This window comes from Ruditapes philippinarum, unplaced genomic scaffold (genome assembly GCF_026571515.1).
Source record: "Ruditapes philippinarum isolate M1 unplaced genomic scaffold, ASM2657151v2 ctg276_1_1_1_1, whole genome shotgun sequence".
In the NCBI taxonomy this organism is placed as follows: Eukaryota; Metazoa; Mollusca; class Bivalvia; order Venerida; family Veneridae; genus Ruditapes; species Ruditapes philippinarum.
In genome coordinates, this window is record NW_026853809.1 from 305,701 (window position 1) to 330,655 (window position 24,955).

The window sequence follows — 24,955 nt, forward strand, 5'->3', positions numbered from 1 at the left end:
TGTTTTGATGGAACTGTCTATAATTCCCTGTATAACCGCTTTGATCTAAATTACTTCGATAAAATGTATGCTATAATGATTATAAAATATCAATTTACAAATAATCCTTACAAAAAGAGTCTGTCTAATGTAGTTTCTATTTCAATCAACATCATGGTTGTTATTAAGAAATAAATTATTCAAAGTGAATTTATTCTAACTTTATATAGTATTATTTTTGATATAACAGCAATTCATAACCAAAACGAAAAACAAGTAAACACGAAATTATAGATAAAAATCAGACATGTTTACAATTATATATAATTGTCCAAAGGTTATAAAAACAATTTCGTGAACGTTTATATTTATTTACAAATATACCAAAATTTCATATTTTCTTTTCCATGTGAGAATATATACACACTTATACTAAAATCTCACACTATCTATTTCGAGTGAGTATATATACACAATTATACTTAAGGTTAACAATTTCTTTTATGTTTTACTATTACCACGGTACATGTTCCTCCTTTTTAGTTTGTGTCATAATCAGTAGAGTTAATACAAACACAGAACTTTGATAATGTCTGGCAGAGCAAGACGTCTTTATTGTCTAAGAATAGATTATGATGTAATCAAAAGATTAATAACCAAAAACTTCAAATACGCTTTCATACAGAAAACAATTGTAGCAAACGTTATAATTTCTTTTTCGTGTGAGCATATTTACATAACCATTTTAGACTTCAAAACATTTTGTGTGAGTTTATATGCGCTACGATACTCAATTTAATCACATTTTTGTCATGTAAATACATGAATACAATCATACAAAAATTGAAAACATATGTATTCCTAATGTATATAAAATAAAAAAAAACATTAAACAATATTGTTAACAAAAACTAATATAATGGAGGAGTGACAATGGGCTTCACTGAAATCTAAAAGACTAAATTCGTAAATAAATTATATTATACGTTCATACATATATACATATTATACAACTGGGGCACTTTAAATTTTACAATATGCAGACGATAATATAGGACAAAACTTTAAAATGAATTGATTATTTTATGTGAGATTCTAAGCCCGAATTTGCGCAATTAAAATGGTTATGCTGGACTTCAGTGCATTCCTTTATAATTGAAAAGAAATGATAATTTTATTATGGAATAAACATACATCAAACTTCTTTTGTATTTTTCCATACTTTTATTCAATTGATTTACAAATATCAATTTTCATGTTCAAAATTCTTGTCTTTAATTGCCAGGTGGTGAATTCAAAAACTTCCTAAGTATCTACGTTTCAATAGATTTCACAGTATACGGAATATCACTTTTTATAGAAAAAGAATTAACCGTCAACTCGTAGAACAAAAAATACTAAAACTTATGGACGAGCTACACACATTATTGAAAACCTGAAAGAGGAACTTCAATATTAATTGAAAATAAAATAGACGAATTGTAGCAATTCGCAAACAATAATGGAACCTAGAATAGGAGATGCAAACATTTATGAAAACATAAAAGACGAATTGCAAACATAATTTAAGACCTAATAGAGGAAATGAAATTCATAATTGAATAAATAAATGAGGGACTTCAAAAGTAATTAAAAATCTACAAGACAGACTGCAAATATTATTGAAAACTTAAAAGACGAAATTCTATTATAATTATAATAAAGATAACAAGATTCTATAATAATCTTAAACATAGAAACGAGATTATGTCATAACTGATAATAAAAAAAACAAATTAGAACATAATTCAGAACAAGGAAACGAAATAATGTCATTATTAAAACATTAGCGCATTGAATTCTGTTATAAAAAAAGGAAAATTCTATATTTAGTTGAACACAAAGAACATTATTTGAAAACTTTGGCAAACAAAATTGTAAATTAAGAACTGACATGAAATGCTTGAACTTTACACCAGATTATTTATGAAAGTAAAGTATGAAATAATACGCATGGCATATAAAAATAATAAAAAGAACTTGAATATAATTCAACTTTTTAAACTATAATTATCTCCTGGTATAGATTATCTTTATTAGTTTAAACATATTTTATTTCTCAGAATATATATACATGTTACAATTTACAATATACAGAGAGCAATTCAAATATTCTTAAAAACAGGATTAGAATGAAAGACAACATGTCTTCTTCATTGCACAATAAGGCAAATCATGATATGTAGATAAAAACAAATTTAAATAAAACCAAATGAGATTTCCAAACAATCACGTGGCCATTGTAAGTAAGGTATCACTTCTTTTGTAATCAATTATTTTTGATCTTACTTTTAGAAATAAAATACATTTTGTACTTTTATTTTAAATCCACCACTTTCCATGTAATTAAAAGGGAACTTATCCAAAGTTATAATTGAATGATAGCTTCATTTTAGTTGCTTGGATAGAGAATATACAAATCTTTCATTTCCATTGTCGACAGAGTTTTATAAGCATGACATATGTTATATTTTGTCACAGATATAAGCATGTTCCACTGTTTATGCAAAGTCAACATTACTTTCTTGCAAACCATTATCCGTGTTCTTCCTGAACACGACGTACTTGTCATTGCTCTTGTATATATGTAAATCTCCGGTCATATCTAACAAGGTTTTCCTTAGTTTAGCCATAGCAATAGCTTCCTGAAATTGTAATGGCATTTGTATTATAAGAGTACGAATAATATGATTAAAACAAATTTCAGTTGTGTGGATTATATGAACATTGTATGATAACAACATGATAATTGTATTCATAAAATGCCATTAGATAATGTTTGTATTGTTTGATTTTAAGTAACACCAATACTATAAAAGTAAAGGGTCTACATTTCAGCTTTACCTGTGGTGGAATACCTCAGTTATCTCTTACTATATTATTTCAGGAGAGATTGGGCACCCCAGATAAACATTCGACCTTTCGAAACCTGGCTGGATTGAAATAATTCAAAATTCCTTACGAGATCCAAACTCGCGGCAAAGAAAGGCAAGTGATTTGAAAAAAAATAGAGAAGAACAGAATCCCTAAAGAAAGCCCTTTGAAGTCGGCAACCATATCAACTCTGGCACGGAAGCCCAAACTTTTCTAAATATTAAGCAAGCTTAAAGAGTAAACAAAATGAGTCCTCAGATAAGGAATTGGACTAATATCTGTGGTTTAGAACTGCTTGAAACGTAAAAAGATGTCATAAGGATTGGTAAAATCATATAGTTTTACTTTGGCTATCTGCATTCTCAGAGTCTCGTTTTCTTCCTTAATATCTTCCATAGATTTTTCTTCAGTTGTGTTTTGACCAGTACATATTACCCTTGAATCATCAGCTGAAATTTAAGATACATACTTTTTTAACAGTCTTAATAAGTGTTTTGTCTTCAATTTGTCAGATATAATAGGATTTTTCATTGCCTTATAATGATTTGTAGCTTAAACATTTGAATGTTGCCATTCCTGGATCTCACGAAAATGAGTCACCACAAAAAAGCGCACAATATAACAATTCGAATTGTACTTATATATCTAATTGCGTACTTGTTTTACGTCTGCAACACATTTTGGGTCACATTAAAAAAATCGACTTTTTTTAAACAATGCCGTTTTTTCTAAAGTGCAAATCTTTGTCAGTTGAATGCATGTTAAGTTACCGACGTTATTCTTACTTTTTATTAGAAAACCTATAACCATAGACAAAAATGAAAAGTCAGAATAATGAGACGGAGCAGTCAGAAAGTAGCAGAAAGTAAAGGAGGGGGCAAACGCCAAAGAAATCCACCAAAGCATGACTAATGTGTGTGTGATATAGAAGCAAAAAGTATTCAACAATGGGAAAATGGTCAAAAGAAGAATTTAAATAAGTTGCGAGAATGCTGTCTTGGGTAACAAATGTCTGAGACACATTTAATTCACATCTTAAAAACAATTTTTTTCCTACATTCTTGCAAGCTTCAGAAAACCATTTGTAATCAATTTTGAATTTAACAAGCAAGTTTTGTTTAAGATAAAGACTTGCTCGCATACCATAACTATTTTTTGTAAAACGTCGTGAACAATCGCTGCTACTCGCATTTAGCGAAGGAATTATAAACTTTCCATGGACTTGATTCCGATTTCGAATCTGTAAATAGAAAAATGCAGACAACCTAGTATTGACTAAACGAAAACATATCTAAGAACCATCGACAGAATTAAAATTTTAAATGATTTTACAGCAAAAGTTCCAAATAACTGTATTTAAAATCAGATGCTTTTCATGTGCATGTGTAGGAAATTGAATAACTTTATAAAATTTGCATATTTAACAATAAAGCTCTCTTGTAAAATGAACATATCTTCAATTTTGTTCTATGTCCGGTAGTTATATTTATGTTTGTGACAATGTGCAATCGCAAAGAAACTATATTCTGGTGTACAACATAAAAGCTGGGGACATTTTAATTAACGTAACATTTAATTCTTTAAATACCATTCTATAAAAATAAACGTTTTATACAAATAAAAAATGCCTATATTATTTGAAAAGATAAAATGAAAAAATATAAAGCATACCTTTGGAATAAAGATTATACATTGACAAATTGTTGTACAAAATATGATGAGACACGAATTCAAAACAAATGAAATAGTCATCTGTTGCACTGACAGCACGTGGGCTAGTGGTACTCCAAACACGCAAATAACGACCACGTTGTATATACATGCACCGATGAATTTAGAATCGTTTAATTCTGCCACATGCACAGTCCTTGTTTCCCAAGCTAGGAACGTTCCAATGACGAGAAGAAGGCCTTTATAAATGTAGAGAATACCGAACCAATAAACTTCATAGTCCCCATTACAATGTAGGTACACAGTGTAGTGAAGCACATTCTTATTCTCGATTTTCTGAAATTGAATAAATTATATAGTCGAATATATCGTCTTGATATGCCGTTTCTATGAGATACTGAAATATACATAATTTAAATTTTACTCATATCACACTATTTGATAAAATATATAACTCGTACAATATCCAAAACACTGCAAATTAGAGAAGAAATTGCGGATACAGACGTTAATATAGAAATAAATGTCATTTTTTTACCATTATTGACAGAATGTAATGTTTGACTAAATTTAAAAGATAAGGCAAAAGAAATACTGTCACTACGTACAAAAAAAAATAATGGCAGAAAAAAATATAATAATGAACAATTTTTACTTCTCACTCGCGCTGTTTCGATATTTTCAATTACACTTAGTTATCTTGATTAGTTATCTTGATAACAGTAAAAGGATTCCCACTCCTTCGAAAAGATTAAAAGAAAAACGAAAAGTAAAATATTATCCTTGCATATATGAACATAATGTAAGGGAAATTAGGATCATAAATGAACACTATCATATTCTGAATTATGGAAAGACATTACGACATTATTACAGGAAACCCCTAGTGAATAATTGCAATATCAGTGGTTTAGATGTCAGTGTGCGGCTATGTATAATTTGTACGTTGTCACTGGAATATGAAGTAATATGACGTTCCTTTTCATTTTCTATGGTCCCTTATTCATTTTCTGTGTCATTTAACGAAATCAATACTTACTTTGTCAAGTTCGGAGAATTCTTTCATAACTTGAGGATGAAATATGGTCCAAGGAATCAGTATGATAGAATCAATGGCAAGTAAAACACCAACTTTCGCAATTAATTGATAATCTTTTATAATCTACAAAATAAAGTTACATATAATTGCGCATTTCTCATATTAACTACCCCAAATTTGCATTTTGGAATTTCATTCAATATGTACTTGGTTATAAATAGGTGATATAAGTTTTATAAAACTTTTAAATATTTTGAAAATAGATATCGATATAAAACAGACGTGCAGTAAGTATACCTTTAATTTCAATCTTCCGTCCCTAAAAATGGCATATATCCTGTATGTCTTTGAGAATAAAGCACCAAACAATGTTGTAAAACCTATTGCCATCATCCATGTTCTGATCTAAAATGATGATAAAAAGACACGTGGAACTAATCACCAAAAGTTGAAGCTTGAAACGTTTTATACTCGTATAGACAAATTAGATAATTTTATAATAATAACATCCAAAGATTAACATTTTTGATATTTAAACTTGAACATTGAAATTTCAGAATGTTATATCAGTACACGAACTGTATATAGTAATAGAAACGATAAATTAAAATCGTAATAATATTGAATACCAATATGAATATTAATTACTGTCAAAATATCGTGCATATAAATATGTAACTTTAAATTCAACGTGTAGAAAAAGTAGTGATTGCAACGTTCAGTCATGTCAATCAAGTTGGATATGGACTTTCAAAAAAAATTAAATAATCGAAATGCTTTTATCACTATATTTCCAAATTAACAAAGTTTAAAAATAAGGAAAATGAAGACTAAAATGATCTTACCATACATGTGTCGGTTTTCATTACCCTATAATAACTAAAAGATGACAGCAAAACTTCCACGTACAGTAAAATACAACCAGATATAATCACATTGTTCATGACAGGGCTCGACATTTTTATGGATCTACAAAATAATACATATATTATATGTTTACACGTGTTATATGTAAACAATTAACTTGCTTGCTAGTTTGTGTATGTATTGAGTAACTTCACACGTAAACAATACATTTATAAATGCATTTTTCGGCATAGAGGCTAAACATCTGTTTTGACAGAAAATTTTTGAAGCACATAAATCATGCGTTTTAATTTCCGGCACAAGTATTTTGGAAGTTTCCAACGTTATGTTAATTAATAGTAATAATGCAACATTTTAGCTATCTGAAACATATGAGTTTGTTTTGGTTTTGAAGCATTACATTTTCTATGCAATTGTATTTGTCCTTGATCGTAAACAATAGAGCTTTATTATCAAAATTGTATGATACAAGGCGATTGATATATACCTAGCCCCATCGGGGCATATTTAAAGAATATTTAAATCAATATACATGTATAATGTATAAATGACTTATAGAAAACAAAAGTACTTTTGTCTACCATTTTCATTCGAACTACACTACAAGAATATTTTAATCACATTTTGTTACTGAACAACAAGTCCTTGAACGTTCTGGTGAAATTTGACAGAATAAAGTAAGATTTCAAATAATTACAACTACAGTTAAATACGCAAGTGATATTATTGCGAAGTTACTTCTTTAATCATGATTCCATGAAGCCAAAAGGTCAGTTACCTAAACATATTAAACAAGTACGTGTATATTTTGGGATCATCTTTAAATAACAATCATTTAAGATATAATAGATAAATGGAGAGACAGAAATAACTGTATGCGATGATACATTAAAGTGAAAGTATAATGGGCAAAACAAGAAGAACCACTAGAAGCATTTAATTACTTAATGTTCTAAGTATTTACATTAGTATATTTACATTACAAAAGATCAAAATATATCTTAGCTATAACTGCAATTTAAGCACTCAGAAAGCGTAAATAATTGACCATCATGTATATATTGTGAAAACATATTTGCCTTTTGGTATTTAACATATAACTCCATTTAAACGAAAAGTGTTTTTAACAGATACAAAGTAAGTGATAAAATATTTTCTTTACCATAACAGCAATTGATTTCTTTCAATTTCATTGAGATTTCATTATATCAGAAGGCTCTAAAGATTTGACCGTACATTGTGACCTTAACAATTCAGAAAAGAAGTATTTGACTGTATACCCAAATATCACCCTTTGTACAATAACGTAATCTAGAAGACAAATAATTTTGCCATTACAATACATTGATTAAGACGCGTTTGTCCGCCTTGAGTTCCGCTAAAACCGGTGCTAGGGGGCGTGAGGGACGTTGCACTGTTTCATTATCCCTCATGTACGGACTCAATTAAACCAAGTCATGTAATTTTCATGTGATTTGCTGTGTTTAATGCTTCCGAGGGATCGCTTTTTTCCAGATATTTATTGAAAAATATTCCCTTTGAACTCTGTTTGGCGAATAAACATATAATTAAGTCATTGTAATCAGCAAGATATGTGTAATTCATTAAAATAACAATAAATCCCTTGTCATACTACATTTATCATTGATTTACCTTTGGTTTCTGTAATAAATATTAAATGCAAGAAAAGCTCCAGACATAATAAGGCCAGCAGTCAAGAAAGCCAACACGAGTCCGAATGCTACTCCATTTGTTGAAATTAAAGTATATTTTGTCATAAAGCGGTCCAATGGCCAACCATCTACAACGAAAGAAAAAATATGTGACATTTCATTGCAATTATTTTTCAAATTGTATGTTAACACGATTCTTTAAATGTACAAATATAAAAGGCATTAAAATATAAAGGTGTTTGTATAAAAAAGCTGTATTTTCAAATTCTAGATTATCTGAAATGTTCTTTTTTGTTGTTGTTTTCCATTACTCAAATCATAAACAGGAATATACAATTGGCATACAATGATAGACATTTTAGTCACCTATGTGTCATGTAAAATACTCTATTCATACCTTGCTAAGCATCAATACATGTATGTCAATTTATGTCATGTCATATTCTCATTTATATCTGACCATATACCTAAGCATCATTACATGTTTAGACATTTGTGTCATGTAAGATGCACAATAGATGTACATACCCGATCTATTTATGGCAGGTACAGTCTGACTAAGCATCAATATTATTTCATATGTCTTGTAAAAAGCATAGATCATACCTGGCCAAGGATCATTTTTAAGGATAAAGTTGTAGGATTCATTTCCGTACGTGCTGTTGTCAAGCAGAAATGAGGCAATATATGTCCGACTGTTTCCTCCTTCTAAAAAAAGAAATCAATCAAAAGCAATAAAAAGTACATGTTTAATATGAATGGGAGATTCTGCAAAATGCTATTCAGACAATAGTAACACCTTTTGAAGATTATTGTTAAATATTTACGCAGCCCCATATTTAAAGGCACCTTAATTTGTCAGTACACACAGCCAGCCCACATAGCTCAATCGGTTAGAGCGCGAGACTTGTTATCTCGATATTGTGGGATCGATTCCCGGGCTAGCCAACTAAGATTAATAAAAGCAGTCTTTCGGATGAGACTTTAAATCGAGGTCCCGTGTATGGGTGCTTAAACACTTGGCACGCTAAAGAACCAGGAGAAGCTTCTGGAATTGGGGCATCTTTTCTGTATCTGTAATTGCACTATCCTCCAAAAAAATGACTAATACTCTACTGGAGGACTCGTCCATATGGACAACCGGTGGTGAGTATAAATAAACGCAAATACATACACTCATAAGTATACACTCTCAATATATATACATTTATTTGTGAACTATAAAACAATAATTATACATTGAGTTTATATTATCTCTCAGCCATATCAATTGATTAATTTCTACAAACAGTTGTTACTGAGTATTTTTTACAGTCTTTATAGTTTTGTTTAGCCATTTATATATTCATATCATAAAGCTCTTTTTCATGCCTTTTTATGCGTTTGTTTTTACATTGCAATAACTAGAACTCTTCTTTCATTTAAGACATAATTACCTTTGTTTCTTTCAATGTACGAGTCGCCTTTTCTGAATCTCGTTCCAGCGAAGTTTACTCGTCCCTTTAAATAAACAAATTTTCAAGATATTAAAAGATAATTACTAAGCAGATAACAGATTATTTTTTTGTTTCAAGAAAATAAAAGATATTTTATGTATTGGGATTTTGTACTAACGAAAAGGTACAATTCATTACTTCTTTTTGTAAAATTTCTGTGAATGGGACAATATTAACGAGGAGTAATATTTACTAATTAAGTTTTATAAGTATTTGAAATATTAATGAATGATTTAGCATTGAATGAATTTTGTCAAACAAAAGGAATAGTTTCAGTAAAGTGTTGCTTTATATCTGAAAATTTCGTGCCATAAAAGCCTTGAAATACCCTAAATTAACAAAGGTATTAATGATGCTCGCACATGAATACTTCTCGTAGAATTAAAACAATTACTGGTAATTTAAAATAATAACAAAAATAATATACAGTTACAGCGAGCAGAATATTTCTTAATACTAGATTACCTCATAATAAAAAATATAATAATGATAAATTACACAAAGGATTACAAAAGATGAATCAACTAAAACTTAGTAAAAATAATGAGTCTGTCCATTATTTCATTTTCTCATTTTAGATATTAACACTGTTACTAAAATTGCTGATATTAATTTATCTTTTCTGAAAATGTGGACCTTTTACTTAAAATATCAAGGTATAAGATGCCTTTGACTATAATAGATAGGATTATGTTGTAAATCTAGCTTCAAAGAAATAACTGAATTAGCTTGATGCGGATTAACTTATTAGATAATAAAATGGTATTCTGCACACATAATTCATATTTTTGATGAAAGGATTTTCATCGGGTTCAATGCTCGATAGTAAGTTGTACAGTTAGCAAAAATAAGAATAAACAATTTTATTCAAAAAGTCTGCGTACGTTAATTCTATTTTTAGATGTTTATCAATACATTATAACAAACAATAATCCAGATCTTAGAATTGATCTAGTTTTTAATTTTTTATCCAGTTGTTATTGTAATATGCACGAAAAACAATAATTCATATCCCCAAACATGTGGCTTTATTGTAAACCAGCATTCAACGTCCCTTTTAGCTTCAACTGAATACAAATTCTTCTTTAATAATTGATTTAGAGCATTTTATCACCCGAAGATGGCAGCTTTAATAGTGAAACATTTAATCAAAAAAGTAGAAAAATATTAACAAAGACGTATTTTGTGTTTCGTGACTGTAACTTTACTTATAACCAATTCTTTAAGTGTATATGAGCAGACATAGCTAACCCATTTAAACTATTTGTACACGCTAACGAAACACAAAAAGTAAGACGATTTTGTAAAATAAAAAAGATCTTTTCAAGGAACATTTGCGGAGGAAGGCGGAGCGGCTTAATAGACCTTTTGGATTTTAAAAATGAACCATTTAAAGTGTTTTTATCAATGAAGCCTTTAAGAGCAACTTTAACAAAACAGAGCAAATGGATTCTGATTTGATTTTGCGTCAGGGGATGACTAGTTTTCAAATGTCAAACTGCCCACTACGACTTAGATCTAGAAACTTACTTAGTCTTATTTGCCTGCCGGTATGATTAATGTGAAAAACTAAAAGCTGCTCATGACAAAAGCTATTCATGAAAATAAAACGAAAAACGGTTATCAATTTCTAATCGACATATGTCTAATTTCCTCATCTTAGCACTTCTGAATCAAAGTTATAGTTTGACACCGACTCCGGGAAACATATACAATACATACTGACATCCCATTGAAATCGACGTCTTTCATCCCCGCTGTAATTGCATTCAAATAATAATCACTATAGTTGTATCTGTTCAGTCCTGATTGATCAAGGTATTTCAAACTGTTGTTCAAACCTGGAATAAAATTTATCTGTTGAGGTGCATATACAAGAGTATCAAATAAAAACTATTTACTTATTAGTTATTACAAAGTAATTATGTAGAGTTTACAACAGTCCTAAATATAGCTTATTTTCTAAGGATTCTCAAAACCTTCTAAATTTGTGAAATGGATATGAGCAATTTTAGTATCAAAGACCTAAATGTTTTCAGCAATAAAATACTTGTCTCAATGTGGAATCCGATGAAAGGGTCGTTTGCTATCAGACAGGAATAATGATGGAAACATTAATATCTACAAGCCACTAAATGTTATCTGTATCTCAATAAATAAACAGATATACATCACTGACAAATGATATACAAAATAAAAAGATTGATGTACTTGAGGTTGTTCACATTAACAGTACATTAACATAACCTCTCACGATCTGTTACATAATTTCTCAGAGAATGTCTGTAAAAGCTTTTCAAGAGCCTTTTTTAAACAAAGAGACACAAAGCCGTATATTAAAAATATCTTTGATAATAGATATAAAAGTAATAAGGTTTCCTAAGAACAGAGATGTCAAAGCTAAAATATTTGTCATTATTTTGTCACGCAATGTTTCATAAAAAAGATATAAAAAAAACAACTTCTTAACAAAGTTACACTTCATCCATTGAAAAAAGTTTAATCATTCATATACTGCTTGTGTGCAACAGGTTTATCCCGATTTTTTGAATTTGGAACAGTTTATTGAAATTCTATCTTTTTCTAATAAACCAATATTCAAATCTGAGCTGCCAATATTATAAAGCCTGGGTAAACTGTACAGATGGATGTGGCAGCTTGTCTGGCTCTTAACTGATGACACCTGAAAACACCTTCTAAAGATGATATAAATTTAACGTAACATAGCTTAAGCCACTTTTATGTAGAAACACCGACAAAGACAGTAATGTATAAGCATAACTTACCTATAGCAAGAGCCCAGACCATGTCATATATCCACCCAGTGTATGTGACTAAGGTCAAATTTTGTTTCTGAGCTTGTTTCTCCAGATCATTCCAAATATCCTGTGCAGTCTTATTAATAAAACAATTATAATTTAATTAAATAGGATATTCGTTTCCGGAAGGAAACATGTACACGTAAAAAATGATTGACAACATTTTAAAAAAAACAGGCTTGAATTGATGTTTATTATATAACCTTAATTAAGAAACACAATTGATAAAAGTAAAATTTATTGGACACCTTGATATATATGCAGAACAAAGTTCAAACAGTACAAACAAATTTAAACTGAATGTTTAAATCTAAATCAATAGCACATACATGGCAGTGTAAAAGCCTACTTATAAATATGCACTTTGGCTTTTGTAAATGAGAAAGAACAGAGATGATCTTTCTTAAAACGATTTTTTGACACAAAGAGAATCAAGACAAACATTTAGCGAATGGTAAGCATGTCATGAACAAATTAGAAGGCCATCTGTACTCCTATCAAATCATCCCTTCGAATGTAGATCTTTTTGCGCATTTTAATATATTAAAAGTTATTTTAAAAGGTTTCTATTTTTAGCGACACTCATTACGGTAACATGTGTTGTTTATCGTACTTCACATTTTCACATTTGCTGACTGATCAATACTGTCTCTAAATATTTTTTTAAAAGCATGTAGTCAAATGCTTGCTATATTAACAATTTCTTGGAAACATCTCTTGGGTTTATTTCGCACAAAGACTTTAGAAAATGTTTCTATGGAATACCTTAAAAGGAACATGTTTTCTTTTTTATATAAGCTTTTACTTAATTCGAAGTTAAAACAAGTACACGAAGTTGTGTTATTTTGAATCATGACTATCTTTTTTAAGCTCATTCAACAGTAAATAAGGCCATTGGGTACATTTCGCACAAATCTCTTTAAAAATCCATAAAACGTACATGTACTTTATTTTATAAAATTGGTAATTAATTCGGAAGTTGATACTTGTTCACCACCGACAGGGGTGTTATTTTGAATATAAACTAAATTAGAGATCTGTTAACAAAATAAATCCGGCCAGTGTGCTCATTTTGCACAAAAACATTGTGGATGGTATCTTTAGAAATCTTAAAACGTTAATATACTTTTTCATTTTATAAAATGGATAGTTAATTGTTCTTTCATATACATGTATGTGTACCACAGACGTGTTAATTTGAATCATAATTTATCAGAGTTCTTATAACAAAATAAATAAGGTCATTATCTTTGTCGTGTAAAGGATATTACATAAATATCAACTTTTCAAAAGAAAAAAAAACTTTGAAGATGCATGCTCGCTGTATATTACCTGCCCATTGACAGTCGTGACCTCCGTTTGGCCAATCGGATGATAATCAAGTGTGAAGTAGCCGTCACTGGCTGTAACAAGCTCAGCTTCGGTGCAATCTGTAAGAGAGGCCTTGTTTGTCCAGTCCTTGTACATGTTAGGACCAGATAATATCCACACGTAACTATTGCCATACATACCTTGCTTATAAGCCTACAATCATTGATGATGATGATGATAATAATAATAATAATAATACTAATAATAATAATAAAATGTAATAATAATTATACTAATAATAATGATAATAATAAAATTTATAATTGATTACAGCAAATAACTGAAAAAATTAAAGCAGTTGTATAAAGTATAGATCTAGATCTATCATAAATACATTAAAAATGGATTAAAGAATTGAAAGAATATTTCCTCTTCATGAGTCTATGGAAACTCAAATTTCAGTATATGATTGCTCAAGACCTAAACCTCTGTCTTTCATAAAAAGTTGTAACCGCACTGGATTATATAACAGAACGCGCTATATAGAAAATTGCTCAAGATAACCATTTATTTTACCTCGCAAAATACGTATGGTGCATATGTACTTGAAAAAACAGCGTGAATAATTCTCACATTGTTTTCCTGAAAATAAAAGAAAGAAAAACGATAAAAATTATCTTAATATCGGAAATTAATTCTTGTCGCAAAGAACATAAAATTGTTCAATAATAGTTATTTTATGGTGTGGAATGGAGATAAATGTATGTTTAGTGAAAAACTTAATGTGATGTACTTTAGAAAAATATAATTATTTTATATGTTACGTGTTTGTTTTATGGATGTTTGCATTAAAATATGTGATAAACTGTTGTTGTTGTTTTTGTAATATGCGGCAAAATAATGACGGGAAAATAAAAAGAAAATCAGCATCTGCACTTTCTTTTTTACACCGATTTTGACATGTATGAAAATCTTTTTCGACAAACTAGTAGTCGCTTTACACCAACAAGATAGGTACTTTTTCATAACAACGTAGCCAACACCGTATAAGACAATAGACAGTTTGGTATGAGCCAACCCGTTGTAGTCATCATACCAACAGTTTACAATTTTGATGTAGACACTAAAATGTAATACATAATTTGATTGGCCATACAATCAGTGTTTGTATTGCATGTTTGTAGTTTTGGTGTTATGTCTGATGTCTGATAACTTTAGCAGATATTATATATGTATTCTCAAGGACATATTTTCTTGGCGGAAAAATAAATATGTTCAACTAGCCAGGAGATATGCCTTTTTTTAACATAATAATTTCAGCACTGACAATAACAATGGAATGGTTAAACTAACATGTTCTGGGCCTCATTTGAATTACATGGCTTTAAATCTGAAGAGAGTATACATGTATTTCTAAACAAGGATTTTTGAACTCCGCAATTATCCTCAAATATAACTGATTGACTGTGAAATATAGACGGTGAGACCTCAGACGGCCGACGAAAGACTAAATCTTTATCTTTATCACTCCGCCGGTATATTGCAAAGAGATGCCAATTAAAAGGCGTTATGCTCTCTTCCACTCAAGACATCTATGTTGCTGATGTCCTCATTCAAGCCGAGAGGGAATAAGGAACGACAATGAAGAAAACTATAAAAATGCTTTAGTACGTAGGGACAGCTTCAAAGAGCAGACCTTTTTTTGGCTACCTCCTACATTTATGTTAACCGCCCTCGTGTTTCGTTTTCAAATTTATATCTTCACTACTTTCAAATTTTTAAATAAATATTTTCGCAACAGCTTTTGATTTTATTCCTTGCGTCTGGGTTCTTTCCTTTCTAAAATTCATGCAGCAATTTGGTATATGATACTACTTCAGAAGGTTAAGCTGTTATATTGCGCATGCGCCATAGTTTTTCCGTAAGTATCATTATCGGGCACTATTGTATAATATTCAATAAAATTCAAAATAAAACATTCTCCCAATTATGTCAACCTAAGCCTTATACTCATTGTTATGACAAAGATACAAAAGGGCAGTCTGACAAATTAATTTATTGATTTATAAAAATGACACTGCAATGCATGATGTTATTGACAAGTTATTGTTCAATGTATAGTCATGACATATAACCAAATTTTTAAACCATTTGATATAAATAGATCTACAATCTTTAGAATTGCACGAAACACGTACCTTGAATCGTTCAATTGCGTATTTAATGTTACTGTTGTTTGCAACAATTGCTGTAGCCACCAACTCAATATCAGCGTCTTTAATTATATTAAGATGCTTGTGAAATGAGTCAATTTGCTGAAAAAGAAACATTTCAATAATAAATAAAACATCATGATTTTATATCTTTTATATATCAATTATATCTTTTCCAATATTTTTACAATTCTTTAAGTGTTATTTCATATATACGAAACAAACCAAACATGAATTTTGCTGAAATAGTTTTGCTTTATTGTAAATAATTACATTCTTGTTTTAATAAATGTTTCAGAGACTTCTATGCCTGCTCAAAACTACAGTGTTAAATATGTTACTGTGTAGAAAATATTAAATCTGCAAGGTTACATCGAGAGACTGAATCACGTTTTAAACTTAAGAATTTAATATGCTTCACTGACTTATGTCATACAATTTACCCTGTAAGCCTTACTTAATTAATGTTTAATGATATTAGCGATTGTATTACATTCAGCTATTATGATAATGAAAATCCGATTTGATAACTGATACTTTTAAGTATAATAATGTTTATCTAAACTAAGAAAGCAATGCTTTGCGTAACAACATAGAATGTTTGCCTTGTTTCTTGACTTATTTTTCTCATTTTGATATACAAGGAAAAAGGGAAAAAAACGTTTTCTTTATTCTGGCCGGGAATATATTTTATAAAACATAGAAAATATGCATTTCGTTTTGAGATATAAGAAACCTTAACTGATAAAAAAAAACTAATGTTGTTTATAATGATTTCTTTACAGCATAGTTAATAAGCTTATTGGGCCTCCGCATTTTTCAATAAGAAAAATCGATGATTGTGTTACAATCATATAACATTCAAAAACAACAATTGGAAGTACAAAATAACATATAAATGTATAGTGTATATACAAGCGTGGGCAGACAAAGTCAATATTTGAAAAAATTAGGTGAGGACACTTATATCTCAAACGAATGTAGGGTAGTAACAGTCGTTTAAAAGCATTTCCTTTTTCACATGTCTCTGAATTGCATGTCATACAAAAGTCACATAAATCCTGCTCTGTTGATAAATAGGATCATTAGATCATTTTGAGTAAAAATAAATAAGGAAACGTCTATGTTTTGATATATGTAAAAGGTCTGTATACGCACAGGGTGTTATTGAAGTTTCTGATTTCCAAAATATTTCACGAAAGAACTATTTCAAATTGAATTTAAATGGAGTGTTTTCATTTCTCACTTATCTAGGTATTAATTTTCCTTTAGTTTGTTTGACTGTAAATGTCTGTCTGTTTTTAATGCCGCTTTCAACATATTGTTGGTCATACCTTGGCGGCCGGTCTATCTTATTTGCTTTTTATTAGTTGTGAGTGACAAATATACATTAGACACAATGTCCAAGGTCAATTTTCACGGATATATTTCACCTAGATCGAGGATCGAACAAGCTATGCCTGGATTAAAGAATCCGATGCCTTCCACGTTGAGTTAAGCGGGCGGACATATTTTCTATCAAAGCAAAGGTATGCATCCATAAATAAAACATGATACTTTTCAGTATCAAATGAGCAATACAAATAAATACAAAAAAGTATTATTATGAAAGAATGTTTTCGGTATTTCAGAGGTGTTACTGAGTGATATAAAACTACTCTACAGTCGATGACATATTAAAGAGATTTTAATCTACCGATCCCATATATGTTCATAATGACACCTTTTGAGAGAAGTAGGTTTTTCGTTATTTTCCCATAAATGTTGCCTGTAATTTATTGTCGTTATGAATTTACGATTACAACACACTTACTGACGTTGAATATTCTTTTTGAAAAGCTAAAGTTCCTATAAGCTTCCATCCAAAGTAGCGAGTCATCTCCACTCTTAATTTGTCCAATGTATGAGGAACTTGGTTGACTGTAAAAACTGTTGGATATAGGTCTTCATTCTCGGTGGTGGCCGTCGTTGCCACGCAAGATAGCTTGAAAAATGACCACACATGTTTCATCATTAAAAGTACAAACAAAAATTTGTTCAACTAATAATAGAATAATAATTATAAGAGTAAATAATTAATAACGAATCTGCCTTCATAAAATAATCTGCGTATGACCTTTATAATACATATAACTTTAGCGCCTGACAATAAACCTCTTACCAAAGACGGATTTTTATGAAGCACGTAAAACATGACCTCCAACAAATTATTACTGTATATGTAAAGAAAGAATAATAAATATTCTGCTAAATAATGCAAAACAAAATTTAAAACTATTCCTAAATCGTGGCTAAACGTGTCTATAAACAAGAAGAATGGACCCTATACCAGGATTGCTACATCCTCTAAAATATAAGAAGCAGATCACTTGTAATAGTACATTGCCTATATTGTCCTATTCAAATTAAAAACAAACCAGTTATATGTGAGATATAGTTTTGTAAATGATAATGATTCTTGTGTTTATCATCCCTTTGAGATAATATCAAATAATAGGAGATGAAAGCCCTACCTTAGAGCAATGTATAGAGTTTAATTATTCATACTGTTTGATCGTTTAATTCTTGCTTTCATGAAGAAGATGATATTTTAAAGCTCTTACAACACCATTTTTTTCTTGAACTGTTATTGACCTATCAAAATTTTCCCTTTTTTATCATTGTTTTTTATAACTGTTGCAAAACTTAAGATTATGATTTGCTATTGGTGGAGTTTAAAGGAATGTAAAAACTTTAACATATCTATGCATCTTATTTACTTTAATTTATAATTTTATTTTTACAAAAGCCTTTAAAATGATAAAAATTTCAGTAAGCATTTGGTGACAAGTATTTCCACACTACGAGCACTTTTTATTATTTAGTATTTGGACACAAATGAAAAATCATTAATTTCATTAAGTCCATATGTGTAAATAAAGTTTCAATACACGTATTTAAATTTCAATGTTGTTATGTAAATTGTCGACGTATCTAATTTAACAAATGTCATAAACTGGTTAACTTTATCATGATAAACAATTGCTTTTTCATCGCTTGAATTACAAACGATAAGATATACTTATGTGCATACAGTGCAAGTTATCAAAGAAATAAGATGCGTTGAGAGATCGTTGTATCAAACTCAAACAAAAAGCTAAACCACTTCAGAAATTAAGACGAAAATGAGATTTGTCTAAAACCACTTTATCACTTGCTAAATCAGTATCCATTAATCTGGTTATCAGAAATGAAATACACTGGAACTAATGGTCCCTAAGGACTAGAATATATATCGGTATTGTATGATATATAAAATATTCACCACACTTCCCTTATAAACTGTTGTTCAGAGTATATGAATTCTAAATGAGCCGCGTCATGACAAAACCAACATAATTGGTTTGCGACCAGCATGGATCCAGACCAGTCTGCGCATCCGCGCAGTCTGATCAGGATCCATGCTGTTCGCTTACAAACCCTATAACAAGTAGAGAAACTGATAGCGAACAGCATGGATCCTGATGAGACTGCGCGGATGCGCAGGCTGATCTGGATCCATGCTGGTCGCAAACCCATTATGTTGGTTTTGTCGTGGCGCGGCTCAAATGAAGCTTTTGAGAAGACATTTTCTAATAACGGTCACTAATAGGCTAGATATAAGATAATTGCTTGATGATATCTCTGGCAAGTAAGTCGTGTTAATGTCACTGTTTAGCACCTCAACATAAAAAATCTACAGTAATTGTAACTTAGGGTGTAATTAATTTATTCACGTGAACATACTCATACACAAAAAGATAAACTAGTATATTTCAGTTAATCTTTTTTCAAACATTAAACTGTCGCAAATGGATAAATAATTTTTTTGAGTATGTGATTATTTTAAATATGCTGAAAATTGTAAGAAAATTACACACACTCTTTACAAAATGTACCGCAGGGATTTGGCTGTTGATGGGCACATTATAACATAACGTCAACATATGACTTCTGGGATTTGATATACACCATACATCTATGAAAGAAAAACTATTTGCATACAAAAGTGGACTACAGTCAAAGTGAAAATCGGTAGATAGAGCGAAATGTTGATATCTTTCTGTAAACGTTTTTAAAAGACATCCGTTATAATATTCATAGCGTCTTGCTGTGCTCTTATTTTAAATTTCTCTCCTTTTATAAACCAATCTGTTAATAATTCTATGAGGGTAACTGTGGATAAAATGAATTGATCAACATTAAAAACATATAAAAATCAGCCGTCCTACACCTCATGATCGCACTTAATGGACGCCCAGTAACCTTTCCGTAGGTAATGATTTAAAAGGAAAAGTCAAATAAGCTTGTAGCGAGGAAGACCAAACAAAAAACAGGACAAGCTACAATTAATATGTATTTCACAGATATGTATGTAACAATGTTTTCCAAATTAATAAACGAGTTGTATAATTCTTACAAAGTTCCGGACATACATGTATGATAAGCTTAAGTCGACACATATTCCATGGCACTAATTAGAACATAGTGTCGCATGTAATTGTCTGGAATATCGTACATTATTTTATTGAATATCTAATTAGTTTTTAGACGTAAACATACATTCGATCATATCATAATGAGATTAGAATTACTGCTAAATGCCAGATTAATTATAATGCGATTCTTGATTCTGATTCAGTTATTAATAGGATTATTTGTAACACTCAAAGTCAATATTGTGTCTATGTATTGTGTGTAAACTATTATTTACATATAACAAATCTAATTAAATTCTTGCTTTGTCGTGATTATTAGATCAAATAACAAATATTAATTTCGAAGGCATGACGTTGCTTTTTGATCCTTGTTTATTAAACCATTATATGAACGTTAAACTGAGTCATTTGGAGCAATAGATGCTTATTTTGTAAATACATGGGAATACTTTATTAATTTAATTCTTTTATTTTGCATTTTACATAAGTAATAAAACTTAATTATAGCTTTTTGCTCTCCATGGTCAGCATTAAATATAATTTGCAACAATGTATACATTACTTTCTTACTTTCTGTTATAAACTAAAATTTTATTGTAACATGTATACCAATAAACTGTTGTTGTTGTCTAAGTCTTTGTTTATATTAAAAACAATTAAGTAAAACATTTTTATATATTAGAAACTGTTATTAACATTAACTTTAAAGCTTATGAATTGTTTAAAGAGAAGAAAATTATTACCTTATTGCTAAAACCAAATGCTTGAGAGGACGGTTAGTGAAAATATCCGTGTGATTTTTACATGCAAATAATCTTACCTGTATTACTTTAAGAAAAGGTGCCAGTTGACCTGTGACTATAAGTTCCCTCGATAGACTTGGCCCGAGAATTGCAATTTTCGGGCGGTCTTTTCCCTGGACCATCTCAATCATCTGAGTGGCGGCATATCCGTTTTGTCCCTGTTTATAAAAATGTCATTGTCAAAACCTTTAAATAAGGCTAAATAATATTTTTCATTCCTTATTTCTATATATGTTTTTATATGTTTATCCAAAATATACGCTCTGATATTACTGGTTGAACATGTTCTCGTAAAATTGGTTGCAATTTGATTTTAGTATGGTTTACGTATAACTCAAATGTATACATATATATTTCAGCTGGTCTGTATATTGCTATTCAGAAATATTGCAAGTTATCATAATTTGTAATTTGAATTCAGTCCGTATACTTCATTTATGGACCACGTTTGATACAATTAATGTTTTTGTTTTATAAAATTATTAATACACTTTCCGAGAATTATCAATACACTTTCCGAGACAATTTTTTGTATGATATTATTTGTCGAATAACAAAAATCGAAGAATGCTATTCCGTGTAGAATAGGTTTAATTAAGTTTTCCAGGATAATTAATATCAGATCAAAAAATAGTTTATGACGGAAATGCATGATAATTATTATGCAATACCGCTCTTACTCATTTTACATTATGCTTTCTCTCTTTATCAGACTTCACAATGCGAATCTGCAATTTTTAATGCTCTTGGGGAATCACCTTCCAGATATTTAAATTGAAATTTTAATTACATTATCTTTGGACTAGCTGAAAAAGTGGATAGATACATTTATAGACAATCGTAGCATGGGCGTGGTACAATGTACATGCTATCTGCACTTGTTTGGATTGCCACAAAATTGTACTCATTGCAGCGACAGAATTCCTTCAATTTTAATTTGCAGGTAACACTTGATGCACTTGGTTTAGACGTCTAATTGACATGGTAAAAACGACGGTAAAGGATTCGTTAACGACTTACTTTACAATATCGTCGCCCTTGTCATATTTAGGAAACCTAAACAATTTTTTTGTTTTTAATGTTTTTGTTGATAGTATAAAGAGACAACTTAGACATTAAGTAGAGTTCTTGCTGCTCTTCTTGAAACAGATTTATTAGTAATTTTCTTAATCAGATAAAGGGATATAATTTAACCAAACTATTTACAGAAGAGGGACCTTAAATTGTTGGGGTGTTTTTATAATACAAACATTAAATTCATGTATTCTTACATTAAATGAACAAAAAGAAACTTAATGACATCTTACTGTTGTTTCCCCCATAAAATGATTAAAAGTGATTCTGGAACTTTCACAATCAACAAATATCTCAAAACTCTAGCAATTATTTTGTTACCTGACATCTACTTAAATTTTTTAAGTAGAAACTTGCAATGCTTTACCTTGCAGTAAAATCCACATATATGTTCAAATGATTTCTTGGAAATTTATCTAACTTTTTTCTTTGCTTTATTATTATGTAAGTGTTAATTTACCTCATTTGTTAAATATTTCTCGGTACATCATAAGTTCTTGCACTTTTTTGATATGTCTAATTTACTGGGACAGACTTTTCAGAAAAAATCAAAAATAGTTTTCGTAGAAAACATATTTCACAGATTTTGTATTGCCGTGGTATGCTTAATAAAAAGGGTTATCATTTAAAACCAACATATAAACGAACAATTTGTACGGATTTGCATTAAGATAGGTTTGCTTAAGATCTTACAGGTATAGATACTTTAAAAATGTATTTCCTTAGCTTACCTTTCTTTGAGATGATATATCAAATCATGCAATAGAATATGAAATATTTAAGAATTTGGAAAAAAAGGAGGTCGTTCTAAAGCAATGAAAGCAAATAAAAATGCAGAACTGGTTTGATCGAGTCTGTTCATGAGGTTCATGTAATTAGTACAACCGGTCTAAAGTAACTTGTACCTTTGTATCTCCATATTCAATCTGAAGATCGTAGTCCTGCAGAATGTCGGTTCTGTTTTGTATTCCTTTCACAGCATGTTCGATTATTTTCGGGAAAAATGGCGTATAATCCTTGAACCAATGCTCAGAAAATTCGAACAAAGCACCAACGTACAACGGAGTCCGGGCGTCAACAAAACCACATATTCCCAGAAGAGATGCTAACTGCAATATCAGCATTTTGCTGTGCATCAACAATAGTTTCTTGAATCATAAATATGTTACCAAGCATTTATTTTGTCATTTTGCAACCTACATTTTATTCTGATATCCTTGTATTTATTTTTACAATAAATTATTTTTACAATAACAATAAAGATGCGCGTGTAAATGTAACATACGGTGTAATGTAGTTTTCTATATTGACAAGGCGCAATGCTGGGTAACTTTCAAAGCGGTAAATATCGGAGGGAAAATAAAATAAAAATGCAATGTCCGCGTGAATTAATTATGCATTACGCTTATCTAATCCTTTCGGTAAGGAATATATATGAATACTCATCCGGAATTTTACAACGTAGTTAGCCCTTGCAAGTATGACAAATACACCACTTCCAATATTTAATACTCGTTCGCGATTATATACGCGGCGAATGAAATCCTTGAAAATCTGCGACAACAGTAAATCCATTCCTACAGACTTAATGGCTCAATCGCAGTGAAGCACATGAAATATTGTATATTTAAAATATTATGCTAGTTTCTCAGTACGCAGTATAACAATAAGCTCGAAGTTTGTTGAATTGTTTATATATTTTAAGGTCCATCAATTCGCCGCACCTCTTTTTATTTTCTTTTTTGTTAAACCGATATGTTCGGCTTTGGTTTATTTGAAATTACATTTTAATAATATATACTGACTTCTAATTTCTCTAAAGAACTGAATGTTATATGGAAGCTTCATTTCAAATATTCGACATATCTGATGCTGATGTAGTTCTGTTAGTAACTTAAGAATGATTGCTTAATAAAAACATTAAAATGTGTAAGATATCTAAAGGCTTTTAATGCATGTAATGTAAAGGAATCCCAAATACACTGTGTCAGATTATTTCAACATTCTTATTTCTTACCTCTGATCCAATCAGTGTAAGGTTTTTATTAAAGATCCTGTAAATCAATTTTAATGGTTTAATATCATAAATATAATGCTCAAATGAAGATTTATCAATATTGTAAGTTCCAGAAAGCATTATTTGTATAGATATAACCAAATCTACATTTCATGTAAATAAAGGGAGTTGATTAAAAATGTATTTTCTATAAAGTCTAAACCATTTTTTTTTTCAATAAAAAATGAATGTATATACTTAAGTGATTATATTTAATGCGTGTAAAAATATGCAGTACATATTCAACATATTCTTGGATGTTTGAAAATTGTTTTAGAAGAATAATTATATACAAATACATATATTAATTCTCACGTAAGTGATGGTACATCCTTAATTTCAACATACAGGATCTTTAAGCTTGGATTTGTGATAAGAAAAAAAAATTAAAATAGACATCTGTCTTCAAAAACTTTATTATGAAAAGTTGCCATTGATCAGTTGTATGTATCGATAAGAAAGACATGTTTACTCATATAAACACATATAAGCATGTGAATTAATGTTTATTGCACAAACCTATAGCAGTAAAGATACTATTGTTTGGCATTTTCTGTTATAAATCAGTGATGTTAAAGACAGTT

At 29.9% G+C, this 24,955-nt stretch overlaps 1 protein-coding gene across 1 annotated transcript; it reads right to left on the reverse strand.

The window, feature by feature from the left end:
- Positions 1-1,766: 1,766 nt before the first annotated feature.
- Positions 1,767-23,735, reverse strand: LOC132737978 (gamma-aminobutyric acid type B receptor subunit 2-like). Its single transcript, XM_060725377.1, has 18 exons — positions 23,221-23,735; positions 21,259-21,399; positions 17,795-17,965; positions 15,967-16,083; positions 14,345-14,410; positions 13,790-13,981; positions 12,425-12,533; positions 11,361-11,479; positions 9,579-9,642; positions 8,749-8,850; positions 8,123-8,270; positions 6,448-6,571; positions 5,900-6,007; positions 5,603-5,725; positions 4,564-4,899; positions 4,036-4,132; positions 3,238-3,341; positions 1,767-2,663 (listed from the first exon to the last, which is right to left on the reverse strand). Exons 1-18 carry the CDS (start codon positions 23,449-23,451, stop codon positions 2,520-2,522), a joined length of 2,496 nt encoding a protein of 831 aa, XP_060581360.1. The 5' UTR covers positions 23,452-23,735; the 3' UTR covers positions 1,767-2,519.
- Positions 23,736-24,955: the final 1,220 nt, after the last annotated feature.